The following is a 15,336-nucleotide window of genomic DNA, read 5'->3' as shown; positions in this document are numbered from 1 at the left end:
GTGGAAAAGAGATTTGAAAAAACTTAATCCCAACACCTTGCCTTTTTCCTGTTCCAACCTTCTGTTACCTCCCGAAGGATCTTCCACAGTTCACGATCTCACCGACCACTACCTCTCGACTATGACAGCAATAATAGACAAGGTTGCACCTCTGCAACTAAAAAGAGCTTCTTTGAAAGATTCTAAACCTTGGTACAACGGTATACTCAGCAAGGATAGGCGTTCACTCAGAACGGGCCTGGAGATCAATACCTTCCGCCAGCCACCTCAAGATCCTCAGGACAAAGAGAAATGCATATTTCCGGAAGATCAAGCGCGCCAAAACCGACTTTTTCAGCCTTCAACTTGACCAGGCAAGAAATCGACCCATAAAACTCTTTGATCTGATTAAAACCCAATCTAAGGAGGCACCTCTTCACCTACAAGATAGAGAAGGCTCGCAGCCAAACTGTGAAGAATTCTCCACCTACTTCACCTTGAAGACCGACACCATCAAGAACTACCTCCTAAAGGATCTAACCCTATACGCTAGACCGAATACACTAACCTTGCCTGCTCCCAGAACAACGCCTGGCCAACTCTCTTCAGCGTCCAACCCAAAAAATAATGCGGATTGGTCATCATTTACCTCCAACTCCAAAGACGCTTTAGGCAAAATCCTCAGCGCATTGAACCCAGCCAACCACTTTTCTGACCCACTTCCGGCAAATGCAGTCAAAGACCTTACCCCACTACTTCTTCCTCTCTGGTCCAAGATCATTAACAGCTCACTTCAACAAGGATGCATCCCAGACTCCCTCAAAGTAGGCCAGGTTGCACCCATTCTAAAGAAGCCAACAGCAGACCCCAAGGACCTTAACAGCTATCGCCCTATCTCCAATATCCCTACCTTAGCCAAGGTGTTGGAAAATGTGTGCATCTACAGCTAACAAAACATATTGATCACTTTGACCTTCTCAACAAACACCAATCAGGTTTCCCTGCTGGCCATAGCACAGAATCAGCCATGACACACATCATTGACAATGCGCTGCAAATACTTGACCAAAACAGATCCTGCCTACTCATCCTACTTGGCCTCTCCTCTGCCTTTGATACGGTCAAGCATGATAACCTGCTAGACCTCCTGAAACACAGAATGGGCCTATCTGGGGCAGTTCTAAGCTGGTTCACTTCATTTCTCCAAAATCGGACACAACAATTCAAAGTCAATAACACACTGTCCAAGCCCGTTCCAGTATCCCTGGGTGTACCTCAATGATCCGCACTATCCCCAACACTGTTTAATCTCTTCCTGGAACCCCTCACCGAAATTTTACAAACATCTAACGTGCAATATCACATGTACGCAGATGACACACAACTATACCTCAAGATACATTCCTTAGATGACATCAAACTACTGAATACAGCTCTTAGGAATACCCAAACTTGGCTGGCAGAAAATCATCTGAAACTGAATGCCCTAAAGACGGAATTCCTACTAATTGCTCCACTGGCTCAAATCCCGAAAATGCAAGATTGGATCAAATATATTACGGCGTTCAACGTTCAACCTATCATTGTGGACTCAGAAAAGTCACTAGGAATAATGTTAGACAGTAATCTCAACATGCAAAAATACATCAGAAGTGCTACAAAGGGAGCCAACTTCCAGATAAACACACTGAGGAAACTGAAACCCTTCCTACCACACACACACAATGAGTTCAAGCAGGCAGTACAAGCTCTGGTTATACCCAGAGTGGAATACGGATGTTTCTCTCTCTGTGGTTTACCTAAGGCATCTACTGCACCTCTGAGAGCCTCAATCAATGCCGCAGCAAGACTCATAACTGGATCTAAACGTAGCTCTCACATCTCGCCGGTCCTTCAATCCCTGAACTGGCTACCCCTAGAGGCGAGAATTCAGCTGAAAATTGCGTGCATGACGCACAGAGCCATGCATCTTAAGATTCCCAGTTACCTGGCACAGAAATTGACGATCTCAAGAAATGCGGAAAAACTACTACTGAAACCACAAAAATTCCATAAGAAAAAAAACTTATAACAGATCCTTCTCTGGGATGGCACCCAGAATTTGGAACGCCTTACCCCCAGAAACCAGACCTAACCTGTCCACTACCTCTTTTAAAAAGGAAGTTAAAGCCATCCTCATGGCCAAATACACATGAGTTGGATTTGCTGAAACCCTGATACGAGACCCACTCACGCTCCCATCCACAAGACAACTCTTGATTTTAAATCTAGCTATGTTGTTATGACTACATGTTTTATTCACTTGTGTTGATCGGCGCTTATTTGATGTATAAGTAACATTTATTGTTTGTATAGCGCTCTGATATCCGCTAGGATCCTGTTCGTGCTCTATAAAACTTTCAAATAAATAAATAAATAAACCAACCTATTCCATGACGTTCCTTGTGGCATAGACCTTTTCCCAAAGGCATGAGTCACTGACCACCTTTGCCCACCACAGACCTGGCATATGATATAATTACCCACCATATATCCACTAGCTACATTCACCACAGACATGGTATGCCAGGGTCAATATTACAAAGTATGTGCCGCGTGTGCATAAGACACAGTGTGCTTTTAGTCATTTGGGGGCATACCTTTCTCTTACACAAGGATTCACAAAACCCCATTATTTTACAGAGTAGGGGCAGCTGAGCTGATATAGAAAACACCAGAACAGAGGGGTGAGAGGAACAAAAGCCCCTTTGACCTCCCGCTCAGACTTATATCACAAAAAGAAGAGGGATCAGAAATGATTCATAAAAAAGAAAAGTTTCTAAGAGTGAGTAAAGGGAAAGGGCACCTTGCTTTTAAAACTGCCCTCACACACAGCAAGCTGTGTCATGCTTCATCATAGGGCTGCTAACACACCTGTGTGTTTAACCAACACTGGAGGTGGAGCAATAGGGAGGGGAAGACAATACAACATACAGTGAAGAGTTAGTGGAAACTCAAAGGTGAGAAAATAGTGCATTATCGGTGGTACTAAAAGCTGGTCCTAGGGGATCCTTATTACTATTTTAATATTAGGTCCCCTGTCCAGGATTTAAAAAGAAATCGTGGATGCTAGGTAGAGGAACTTATTATGAGACTCCACCTGCTCCACACTGCATAAGTGTCGACATGTTTCAGCCAGCAATAGACAGTGCCCCGGCTTTCTTCAGGACTCTCACCTCTGTGAACCTCAGTGACCCCCCTTGACCTTCTACCAATTCAGAAGTGCAAAAAGGGAAATATCACCTTTCAAAAGAGCCCTTTGCTTTGTGAAGGGGAACCTAGTTTATATTAGTAAAAAACTCAAAATGGCGGGGGAGGGGAACAGACTCCTGTTAGCTCTCTTGCTTGCGAGGTAAGCTGTTGGCAGACTCAATCGTCTCTCCAGCCTGCCGTGTAGCGCCAGTTGAGCTGATAGACAGACAGTGTTCTCTCAACGTTCAACTTTAACTACCTGTGCAGGACATTTGTGCATTGCTCAAGAGAACATGCTATAATTATTGCAAAGCCAAGCGTGACTTTGGGCAGGCTGCAAAACATTGACACATCTGCATTTCCATATCCTGGCCATATACCATGTAATTTCATATGGCTCCTTCTCACGGCATCAGGACCGGACTGGCTACTGGGCAGTTTGGAATGCTGCTGAGCTAGGGCTGATTTTGTTGATGGGGACCTACGTGTACAAAACGAAATTCGTTTTGCTTTCATTATTTCGAAGCACACACAGGCCTCCATGAATGAAATCAGCCCCCACTGCAAGAAACTCAGCCACCAGCTCGGCAGCATTCCAAACTGCCCGGTAGCCAGTCCAGCCCTGCCATATTCCATGTAATTTCATATGGCTACTTCTCACGGCATCACCTGCCCTCAAGGGCAAAGAAAGGTGACGAGGACAGAAACAGCATCGTTCATTTTAATTAAAGTAGTAATGATAACGTCTTACTTCACCAGTGTCATAGAATAGTGGTGGGGGCACGTGAAGACCGTGGCGCTCTCAAAAGCCCATTGATAAAGACACAATCATGACCCCAGAAGCAGCCATAAGACTGACCTTGGGATGGCATCCCTCTGCTTTGCATAACACACCCAACAATTTTCTAAGAGTAAAAGGTAATTAGTTTGCTCACTTCCGAAATAAAGAAATGACATGATTAAATAGCCGTGTTTAGTCTGTGTTTAGTCTGTGACCTTACATTGGGTGATACTGACAAAAGTTGGTTTTCAACTTACCGCTACTTTCACCAGAACATCACCCTGGGGGAAGAAAACATAGATGTGTAAATCTTTCAAAGACAAAAAAACTAGCAAAATCAACAATAGCAAAACAAATATTGGAAACATTTATTCATACGGAAATTCGATTGTGAATGTAAATTTACAAAAAAAATTACTTGTTTTATGCCTGCCAGGAATTCATGAATCAATGCTTGGCAAGCATACATTATCTGTACTCGTAATTCTAACTCAATGGATGGGAAAGGGCATTTCAATGGGTTATTTGACTTGGAAATCCGATCTATTTTCATTACGGAAATGGTGAGAGATTTACTTCATAACAGGGCTGGTGAAACCCCACTTCTAGGATTAGAAGTGGAACAGATCAACACTACATTTGGCATGGGTCTGGGTGAAGTGCTTCCTCCTTACGGAAATATGTTTGCCCCATCAAGAAAGCCAGGGAGCATATTTACAAAGAAGTAGCGCAACGCAGCAAGCAAATTTGGTGTGCTACATTGTGTCACCTGTAGAGAGCAGTACTTTGGCAAATCTTCAAATAAATGGTGCATTTCTGCTCTCCCCACGTGCTGAGGCACTTTATACTGCATCTGGACAATGCAGGCACCAATGCGCCATAGTGCAAGTGTGACTGCTTTGTGGTCAGAACAGTATTTGTACTTGTTACTTCCTACACCAAAAAAAACTATTCTTTGAGGCTATGTTCACTTCGTATGTGTCCTGCAGAATGCGGTACAGAGGTTAAGGGCAAATAACATAGATAAATAAAGATATTTCTGCTTGTAAAGCCAGCATCAGGTATTAGCACCATTTTGACGCAATCCCATGTCTACATCCCTTTGTAAATATGAGTTTGCGGAAAAATCCAAAGGTGGATACACGGAAATGCCTATAGAATGCCTACCTGACACAAAGCAACATAAGGCAGTGAAATGTGTTGCATTCATTTTCCATAAAAATGCCAGGAAAATTGTCACTAGCGTGGATTTGTAAATACCAAAAAGACTTTTGCGTCAGGGTTGCATCAATTTTTGGAAACTTGCACCAAAGGGTACAAATAGCCACGTCCCACTTCAGAAAACCTTCATATATCTATAGGAGAGGTCAACACTAAACAGCAGTCTCTAAATGATCTGAGAACAACAATCAGGAGGCATTTTAAATTAAATTTTTTTTAAACGTAGCAGATGATTGTCAGACATACTGAGACAATGTGGAAGGTGTTTTGACCTACTGCCACCTATTACTGTGTGTGTTTTTTTTTATGGGCAATCATGATTTACAATATTTGTGTTTCAAAGGGTATTGAAACGCATGGATTTTTTATATTTGCTATTAAATATGATGTGAGAGAGGATGATCTGTCTGAACATATTGTTGAGTCATCACTCTTACTGTTGACGTGCATGCATGGTGTTCAATGTCTGACGGGGCTATAATTATCAATTATTTAAAGAACCGGGGCCTTCGTTTTTAAACACCTAAAGCTTACTCATAGAATGTTAGCGGTAAGCTTGATAACAATATAACTACGTATATAACGGTAAGGGTGACTTGACAAGCACAGGGAGAAAATCAATATAATAAATAACAAAAGAATGTAGAAAGTCATACGCTCTTCTTCCTGGAGTCTACCGTTTAGGCCCCAAATGATACAAAAATATGTGAAAATTTCAAGAAAGGACCGTCATGTTCATACAAAAGTTTTGGGTTCAAATTCTGTGTTCCAAAGTTTTATTGTTACAAAGTTCATTCGATATTAGCAACAGAAGTTTTATTCCAATAAACACAAAAAGTCAAATTCAATCTAAATCAATGCAGTGTGGATAACTCATAACAGCCAACGCGTTTCGTCCGGAATGGACATCATCAGGGCTTGAATACTAGAGGTTTTGCTTAATTGAAACAATTCTGCCGCTAATTTTTCTCTATCATTCTCCATTGTATCACACAAAATATCTCAATATTATCCGTTCGCTTGTGCTAAGCACCCCAGAAACAATAGAACTATGTATATAATAGTAAGGGTGACTTGACAAGCACAGGGAGAAAATCAATATAATAAATAACAAAAGAATGTAGAAAGTTTGTATGCTCTACTTCATGGGGTCTACCGTTTAGGCCCCAAATGATCCAAACATTGGAGCGTTGTGTTCATAAAAAAGTCTTGGGTTCAACTGCTGTGTTTCAGAGTTTTATTGTTGCAAAGTTCATTCGATAGCAGCAACAGAAGTTTTATTCTAATAAACACAAAAAGTCCAATTCAATTTGAATCAATGCAGTGTAGATAACTCATAACAGCCAACGCGTTTCGTCCGGAATGGACATCATCAGGGCTTGAATACTAGAGGTTTTGCTTAATTGAAACAATTCTGCCGCTAACGTTTCTATATCATCCTCCATTGTATCACCCAAAATATCTCAATATTAGCCGTTCGCCCGTGCTAAGCACCCCTGAAACAATAGAACTACGTATATAACGGTAAGGGTGACTCGACAAGCACAGGGAGAAAATCAATATAATAAATAACAAAAGAATGTAGAAAGTTTGTACGCTCTTCTTCCTGGGGTCTACCGTTTAGGCCCCAAATGATCCAAACATATGAAAATTTCAAGGAAGGAGCGTCCAGTTCATAAAAAAGTCTTGAGTTCAAATTGGGAATAAGAAAATATTGCCATCTTTAGAGGAGAGAGCACAAGTACATTAGCACAGGTTAGCAGTGGTAAAGTGCACTTAGTTCAAAAGCCAGCAAAAACAAGACCAGAATAATGGAGAAGGTAGGCAAAAAAGTTGGGGGGAACACCACACTAAGGCTGTCAGGTCTAACATACACTGTTGGGGTTTGCCGGCAGAATGAACGCCAGGTAAGTCCTGGCATGATTGCATGGCAGAACACTCCACCATGCTAATTTGCTCATCATCAAGAGAAAAACGTGATATCAGAGCACAATACATTATTCTAAGGTCTGGAATTTGCGCACAGCTTGATGCCTACAGGTACTAAAACAAACTATTTTGCGTTTGGTGCATCATGCAAAGTTTCCACAGGACTTTGTGCACTGCTGCTTTGCTATTTTAGGTTTATTGGCAAGCAATGAACATGGTTTAAGATTAAAAATGTGGTTTAAGTGCAAACTGTTGTGTCACAGGCTACTAGAACACAACTCTGAAGCGACATGCTCAAAGGAGAGAAAAAGTGGGACTCATCTCTTGCAAAGAGGTTGAAAGAGCCAGGACAGCGCCATCGCCAGGACAGCACCAAAACCAGGACAGCGCCAGTGCCAAGTCACCCTTGGATAACCGCACGCTATTTAAATCTGAATGACATAACACAACATAACAAAAGGCTCTGAAATACATGCAAGCATCCTTGAGCTTCACAAAAACGAATCACTTACCAGCAGACCGCACACTAATTTAAATACTGGCTCTTCAAGACCAAGCTTCATCTAAAAGACAATTGAGAAATTAGTGAATGATACTTATATATTAAACTGCAAGGAAAAAACTAACAAGCAGCAGACAAATGTCACACGCGATTAGAATTTACAATAGTTAATGTCAGCATATGTGACTTCTTGTAATAGAAGTAGATTACCAAACTAAAATGAAAAAAGTGTACTTTATCTTTGCCATTTTAGCTTGGTAAGAAATATTACTGGTTCACATATAAAAGACATTTTAATACACCTTTCATTTCAAAGACTTTAACAAGAATGTTATAAATATAATCCTCATTTTACATTTCTTTTCTTTCTTGCTATTGCATTTGCAACTGACAATTTGTGAATTTCCAATAAGCATCTAGAGAACATGTGCAGAAAGGTAAGTGCCACTGTACCGCCCAGGAGTGTGAACATATCCAAGACTCACACAGAGGCAGGACCCACTCCTGAGCCTGACAGCAGCAGACATAGGGAAGAGCCTAAAGCAGACCTGTTTCACGCATGAATCCTTGAAGTGCCTAAGGCAGACCTGTGTCACGCATGAATCCTTGAAGGGCCTAAGGGAGACCTGTGTCACGCATGAATCCTTGAAGGGCCTAAGGCAGACATGTGTCACACATGAATCTTTGGTTGGCCTAAGGCAGACCTGTGTCACGCATGAATCCTTGAAGGGCCTAAGGCAGACCTGTGTCACGCATGAATCCTTGAAGGGCCTAAGGCAGATATGTGTCACCCATGAATCCTTGAAGGGCCTAGAGCAGACCTGTGTCACGCATGAATACTTGGACGGCCTAAGGCAGACCTGTCTCACACATGAATCCTTGGACAGCCTAAGGGAGACCTGTGTCACGCATGAATCCTTGGACGGCCTAAGGCAGACCTGTGTCACGCATGAATCCTTGAATGCCCTACGGCAGACCTGTGTCATGCATGAATCCTTGAAGGGCCTAAGGCAGACCTGTGTCACGCATGAATCCTTGAAGGGCCTACAGCAGACCTGTGTCACGCATGAATCCTTGAAGGGTCTAAGGCAGACCTGTGTCACGCGCGAATCCTTGAAGGGCCTAAGGCAGACCTGTGTCGCGCATGAATCCTTGAACGGCCTATGGCAGACCTGTGTCACGCATGAATCCTTGAATGCCCTACGGCAGACCTGTGTCACGCATGAATCCTTGAAGGGCCTAAGGCAGACCTGTGTCACGCATGAATTCTTGAAGGGCCTACAGCAGACCTGTGTCACGCATGAATCCTTGAATGCCCTACGGCAGACCTGTGTCACGCATGAATCCTTGAAGGGCCTAAGGCAGACCTGTGTCACGCATGAATCCTTGAAGGGCCTAAGGCAGACCTGTGTCACGCATGAATCCTTCCTACCTTGTTACTGCCATGCACAGTTCTACACTTGCACTGCTTTAGTGTTGGAGTATCCTATGATATTCCACACCATTTGTTAAAGAAATAAACGCTACATTTTAGATAGACAATTACAGGGAATGGCCCAGTGAACACCGTCTTCTCCCAAGAACTTCCCTCAGCAGGTGCACATTTGAGGCGTACGTATGCAGGAAGTGCTATGCAGCCCTTGTGCTGCACACTCTGCCGTCCTGCTACACATGTCTTTGTGAAACCTGCGTGTTTCGCAGGCTAGGCCAACATTTGTGCTGCACAATGTGTGCATTACAGATGTGCACTCAGCCGATTATTCTAGGGATCATTATTTATATGTTCTTAATACCCAGTCATTACTGTCTCACACGAGTTCCTTTCCTTGGAAGAGTTCTTCAGTTTGAACCTGTGACTCTAGATGCCAAACGAGGCCTACACCAGGGTGTTTTTCCCTTTTCAAACAGTAGTATAGATTGCTGTCTGCTTCAGTTTACGTCCCCTTCATTTGTTGCCAGAGCACAAACAGAGGCCTGACTCCCCAAACCGTGTTTATCTGTGTGTGACTGCTGGAAATGGAAGTGTGTGCCACACCGAAGCCTGGAATAAAACACTTCTACTCACAGGAAAAGCTCTGTTCAAGGACCAGTGTTGGTTGTACTACGCTTTAAACTATCATTTGACCTTTTAAATCACTGTAATATTAGGCACTGGACATCAGATTGTTATTGAGATTAGCTATATTGTTACAATCCCAAATATGGTTGGTGCTATATAAATACAACACACATACATATATTTATACATATTCTGTCCCTGCAGTAAGTGGTGGGAAGGGTAGACCAGCGGGAGGACTATTGGTCTGGATCAAGATTGATCTGAACTGGGATGTTGCCTCCAACAACTCTGTATGTAGAGACCTCCTTCACTTATCTTGTAGGGGACTGGCGGGGGGGGATTAGGTTGGAACTATTTAATATTTATGCTAGAGGGTCACCAGGGGACACATTCTCAGAAACACTAACCAGCCTGGATTTAGCACTAGCGAGGTGTCCACACTTGGCAAAATTTATTGTGGGGGGTGATTTTAACTGTACATTTGAGCCCTTGAGCGGGGATGATCCCCTGGGCACCGAGGGAGAAGACTCTAGATGGTCCATCCCAGCCTTGTCGTTGCACCCTATCCGAAAATGGGCAGCAAGGGCCATTCAAATCAATGCCCTAACCAGGGAACACAACCTAAGAGCCCTAAATGGTAGGACCAACTCGGATAAGGATGGTGCAATGACATTTAATCGACTCAGCAGCCCATCTAGAATAGATTATATCCTGTTAGACGTTAGACTATGGAAATACCTTCTAGACATGGAGGTGGTGGCTACACAGGATAGTGACCACAACCCCCTCTGTACAAAGCTTAGGTGGGGCAATGTCAAGTCGGGAAAGTTACGTGCTCCCTTGAGGCTAACCAAAGAGGTGGTCCCCTATAATAGTAATCGCAGGTTGAAATGGGATAAGGCCCAATTAAATGAAGATCAGCTAGGGAGTATAAAAATCCTTGTGGAAGATCTGACCCTGGACCTGTTATTACGGGAACAGGAACCGAGAAACGCGCTAGAATTACCAATCGCCTTAGAAATGGTTTACAAGAACACAATTGAGCAGGTGAGCCATTACTTTTTAAAACAAGGGAATAGCTCTAAGGCCAGCAATATATCTCCCATCTCCACCATCCCCTGGTACAATGCCCGGTGCAAGGGTAAAAGGAAGGAGTTAGCAGCTGCACTGCTCAAAAAGGATCCCTCACTAGTTAGAGCGGCTAGGAAGGATTATTCGAGGGCTGTAGCAGCTGCTAAACGAGAATGGGAAGAAAAACATTGGCAGGATCTGTATGGGGCAGTCTCCATGAGGAACTCAAGGTTGTTTTGGGACCTAATTAACAAATCTAGGCAACAGAGCTCACAACCACTAGCCACCCATATAACGAGTAAGCAATGGGTCGACCACTTTTCTGCAGTATATGGCGGAAATGAAGCTGACCTTCCTCTAATGGTAGAAACGGGGGGAGAAGGGGGATACGCAAGGGAGCTCGAGGAGCCATTTGTGCCCCTAGAAGTATTGGCGGCAATTAGACGCCTGACCCCGAAGAAGGCTGCTGGCCCAGATGGGATTCCGGGGGACCTTCTGATAAAGGAACCTAAGGCTTGGGCAGAATTAATTGCCCTTATAATGAATTACATCGCCAGGGGGCACCCTGTGCCGGACTCTTGGAAGGGAGCTGAGGTGGTTACCGTGTTTAAGAAAGGGAACAGAGAGGACCCTGCCAACTACAGACCTATCAGTCTGATAGACGTGATACAGAAAGTGGTTGGCAGGGTCATCATCTCAAGGGTTGGAGTCTGGATGGAAGAGGAACAAATCCTCTCCCACCTACAAGCAGGTTTTCGACAGAGGGTGGGGACGATGGACCAGGTCTTCCTCTTTTTCGGCATCTATTGGAAGTCAGTTACCATCAATAGAGGCAGTCTCTATATGGCTTTCATTGATCTCAGGATGGCTTTCGACCTGGTCCCTCGGGCAAGGCTGTGGGAGACATTAGAAGAGATGGGCGTTCCAGGGCCGCTTCTGAGCTTCATCGTAAGACTCCATGAGGGGAATTACGCGAGGATCAGATGGGGGACCCAGGGTCAACTAACAGAAAGGGTGCCCGTGAAGAGAGGAGTGCGACAGGGATGTGTCATGGCACCGACCCTCTTCTCCCTGTTCGTCAATGGGGTGGTCGAACATCTAAGAGGGGAAGAGGCCGACGCACCATCCCTGGCGGGGGAACGTATCCCCACCCTACTCTTCGCGGATGACACCCTATTAATCTCCAAATCCCCGGTGGGTCTCCAAAGGCTTTTAAATCGCTTTAGCACCTTTTGTATAGATAGAGGACTTACTATTAATACCTCCAAAACTAAACTCAGGGCCTTTTCACCCTCTAAAAGATTTAGGAACAACTTTACACTCAACGGGGCACCCTTAGAGCTGGTGGAATCCTTCGACTATTTGGGGGTAAGGGTCAATAGTCGGATGAGTTGGAAGGACCACCTGGCCAAAATGTTACTTAGCCACAAAAGAGTGGCAGGGGTGACTCTGAGGGAGCATCGGGAATCAATAAGCAAACCCGTGGCCCCAGCTATAGCGATATATGAGGGCCAGGTACTCCCGTCTGAACTATATGGCTCCGAGTTGTGGGGGTTCGAAAATGTGTCTGAGTTAATAACTGCGGAAAATAAGTTCCTTAGGGATTTGGTGGCTCTTCCTGTCTCCACTCCATTAATCCCCCTGCGACTTGATCTAGGTAGGAGACCCATTAAAGATCTGGTGCGGTTGCGCCCCTTACTGTTTTGGGTGAGGCTGCGGAGGACTGAGGAGCTTGCCAAGTATGCTGCCGTTCTGGATGAACTAATATCGTTAGACACTGGCAACAAGATCAGGTGGCTTTATAACTTGAGGCAGCTGCTGATGCATTTGGGCTTAAGGGACATATGGGAGAGCCAAAAGCCACCTCCCAAATCAGTGATTAAGAAGATATATTGGGAGTGGGCACAGGCTGAATTAATACGCAATGGGGCTGGGGGTCCACTTACCGAGCGGTTTTTAAAGACTAAATGGTCTAGGAAGTTAGAACCCTTCCTTGACCTCATAACTAAGCCTTTAGATAGAACCCTCTATTTAAAGTTAAGGTACGGGGCCCTCCCGGTACATGATTATACACCGGGTGGTCTATTGTTGACGGTCCTGCACGCAAATGCCCGGGGTGCGCGGCCCCGAAGGAGACTGTGGCGCACCTACTGTTTGCATGCCCCGCATATAAAATTGCTAGGAAGGTGTGGCTTAAACCAGTATGCAAGGGGTTGGGTTTGAGGTGCCATCGTATGGCTTTAAGAGTTCTTTCCTCTGACCCAACTTCAACTGTTATGGTTTGCGGGGTGGCTAAATTTTTGGGCAGCGCTTGGCTGACCCGCATCAGGAGGTTAAAACAGCAAACCCAACCCTGAATAATAGACCACAATCCGCTGTCCCTGGGCCCGATTTAAACCTGGGTTAGCTCTAGCCTGTTGTATTCTCAGCACATTTGCTAACACTGTACTGTTGAGGAATTTGATTATAAGTAACATCTGATGCAAAGTGATTATGTAACGGTTCAATTTTTATCTTGATATATATCTGTGTAGGTTTTAATTAGTGTTTTATCTTCTAATGGATTGTATGTAAAATTGTCGGAAATTTAACTCTTTTATGGTGAATTTTTTACAGAATAAAGAAGATATTCGTATTCATATTCGTTCGTTCGCATATATTTATACATAATATTCACAGCAGATACTGTAAAATACTAATGTGCAGATGTGATGAAGATTCTTCAAGAATCTACATTGTGCCTGAAAGAATTCACCTTTTGAACCTAAAGTGTTTTCTTCTTGTGAAGCAGGGGCACTGGGTGATTTAATTTCCCTGCAGGCTCCCTGGCTGCCACCACTAGCCTGACAGGCACTGCTGTCCTCTTGTAGCAGATGCTGGCTGGCGCTGGTGGGGCTGGGTCCCTGACAGCTCTCTAGCACAGAGATCATAATGCTCTGTAGGAAGCACTTCGGTTTTACGCTCACAAAACTGCATTTTAATATCAATGTTGATTATGTAAAGTGGGGAAGGGAAGTGGGACACTGATAACGATTGAATCAAAAGAATGCTATTAAGTCGTTATAGGTTGCTGCCACTTCATGGAGAATGTCCATTGAGCCGCAGAAAAGACTCCCGGGTTCCAGACTTACTTGTGGTACTGTCCTTGTCTTACTGGTTGACAATAAGATGCAGTATATGGTCTCATGTATGTATAAAGAGAAAATACATTTCAAAGCAGTCATTGATTCCAAACAGCTGATCTTACCAGGACGTCTCTCACGGGACCCTGCAGTTGTTTAACCAGTTCTCCAACTTGCCCAGTTATTTCTTCCTGAAAGGGAATTTATGATATATTAGAAAAAGAGAGCTTTTACATAACAAGTATCTACACAAAACCGCATGGAAATTTTAACTAATACTTTACTTGCACCTAAAGCTGCTGCTTAGTTGAGGATATACGATCCTGTATGATGTGCAGTTCTCACCCATTATTATTAAAAAAAATCCTGTTCATTCATCTATTCTGTGTTGCAAAGCGAAAACCATAGTATTAAAGTGTTTATGTTTCTCTTGCACATGGCACTGGTTAAACATCTTAGAGAAATGTTTGCCGACTAACCACATAGAACAATTGATTAATCTAACCTGGGGCCAGTTGGACACAGGGCCGTGGCTCATGCAGAGGCAATGTATGGATCTGCCATCATTCGCTCCGCTTCCCTGCTGCACACTGTGAGATGTCAAGGTATGAGGACTAGAAACCACAACCAGTTGCCAATGCTGCTATTATTTTCTAAATTCAATTTACACAGACGTAAGAACTAACCATCAATACATCATAAAGCTCATCAATCGCTTTTATTTTTAAATTCTTATTTCATTTTTTCAAAAAAACGTTTTCGTTTTTATATATCTACAACACTTTATACAATAACCCACAAACACTGTACAAAAATGTACACAAATAGAACGACCAATCACATCAGACTCACCATTTCAAACATACTGCATTCAAACTCATACACAAGAATACATTGATAAACCAAACATTAATCATTAACAAAAAATACACTTTTTCCAATTAACCAAGTTATGTATAACCCTGGGCGTAGTTCGCGGAGTCGGACTCCGCGAAGCTCCGCGAAGACGTAGTTGCACTCCGCGAACTACGCGTAGCTCCGCAACCATGCGGAGTTGCTTGCTGGGCTCGTTCGCGCGCCGTTTTTCGTCTTCGGGAGCGCGGTGCGCGTGTTCGGGGCGTTGCCTGCATGCTCGGGATGGCTAGCGCGCTAAATTACCCCAGAGGTTTGTCCCGCCTGCTTGCGTTCCCTTATTTCCTGTTCCGGGTCACAAGTAACGTGGTCGCGTTGTGCAAGACATGTTCGGGAACTCATCTTCTCGTTCGCACTACAAAAGTGCGTGATCGCGCTAAATATCGCGCGAACCTACCCATGCGGTCGCGATGGGCGCAGCCATCTTGGATCACACACTCTGGCTATGGTTTTGGGCCTACTTTTGCATCCTGTTAAAATCTCTTTAATCCTTGTCTTTTTACCCACTTTTTCTAACTTTCTTTAGTTA

General features: G+C 43.9%; 1 protein-coding gene across 1 annotated transcript in view; it reads right to left on the bottom strand.

Moving 5' to 3' along the window:
- The window catches only part of LOC147750758 (uncharacterized), a 71,394-nt gene that overhangs the window by 16,708 nt on the left and 39,350 nt on the right, over positions 1-15,336 (bottom strand). Inside the window, exons 6-8 of the mRNA XM_086930821.1 lie at positions 14,021-14,086; positions 7,654-7,704; positions 4,249-4,272 (exon numbers count right to left, since the gene is read on the bottom strand). Of these exons, the coding sequence (XP_086786947.1) occupies positions 4,249-4,272; positions 7,654-7,704; positions 14,021-14,086 (141 nt within the window). The remainder of the gene's footprint in view (positions 1-4,248; positions 4,273-7,653; positions 7,705-14,020; positions 14,087-15,336) is intronic.

This window comes from Lissotriton vulgaris, chromosome 1_1 (assembly GCF_964263255.1).
Source record: "Lissotriton vulgaris chromosome 1_1, aLisVul1.2, whole genome shotgun sequence".
Classification (NCBI taxonomy): Eukaryota; Metazoa; Chordata; class Amphibia; order Caudata; family Salamandridae; genus Lissotriton; species Lissotriton vulgaris.
This window is presented reverse-complemented; position numbering and strand designations above follow the sequence as displayed.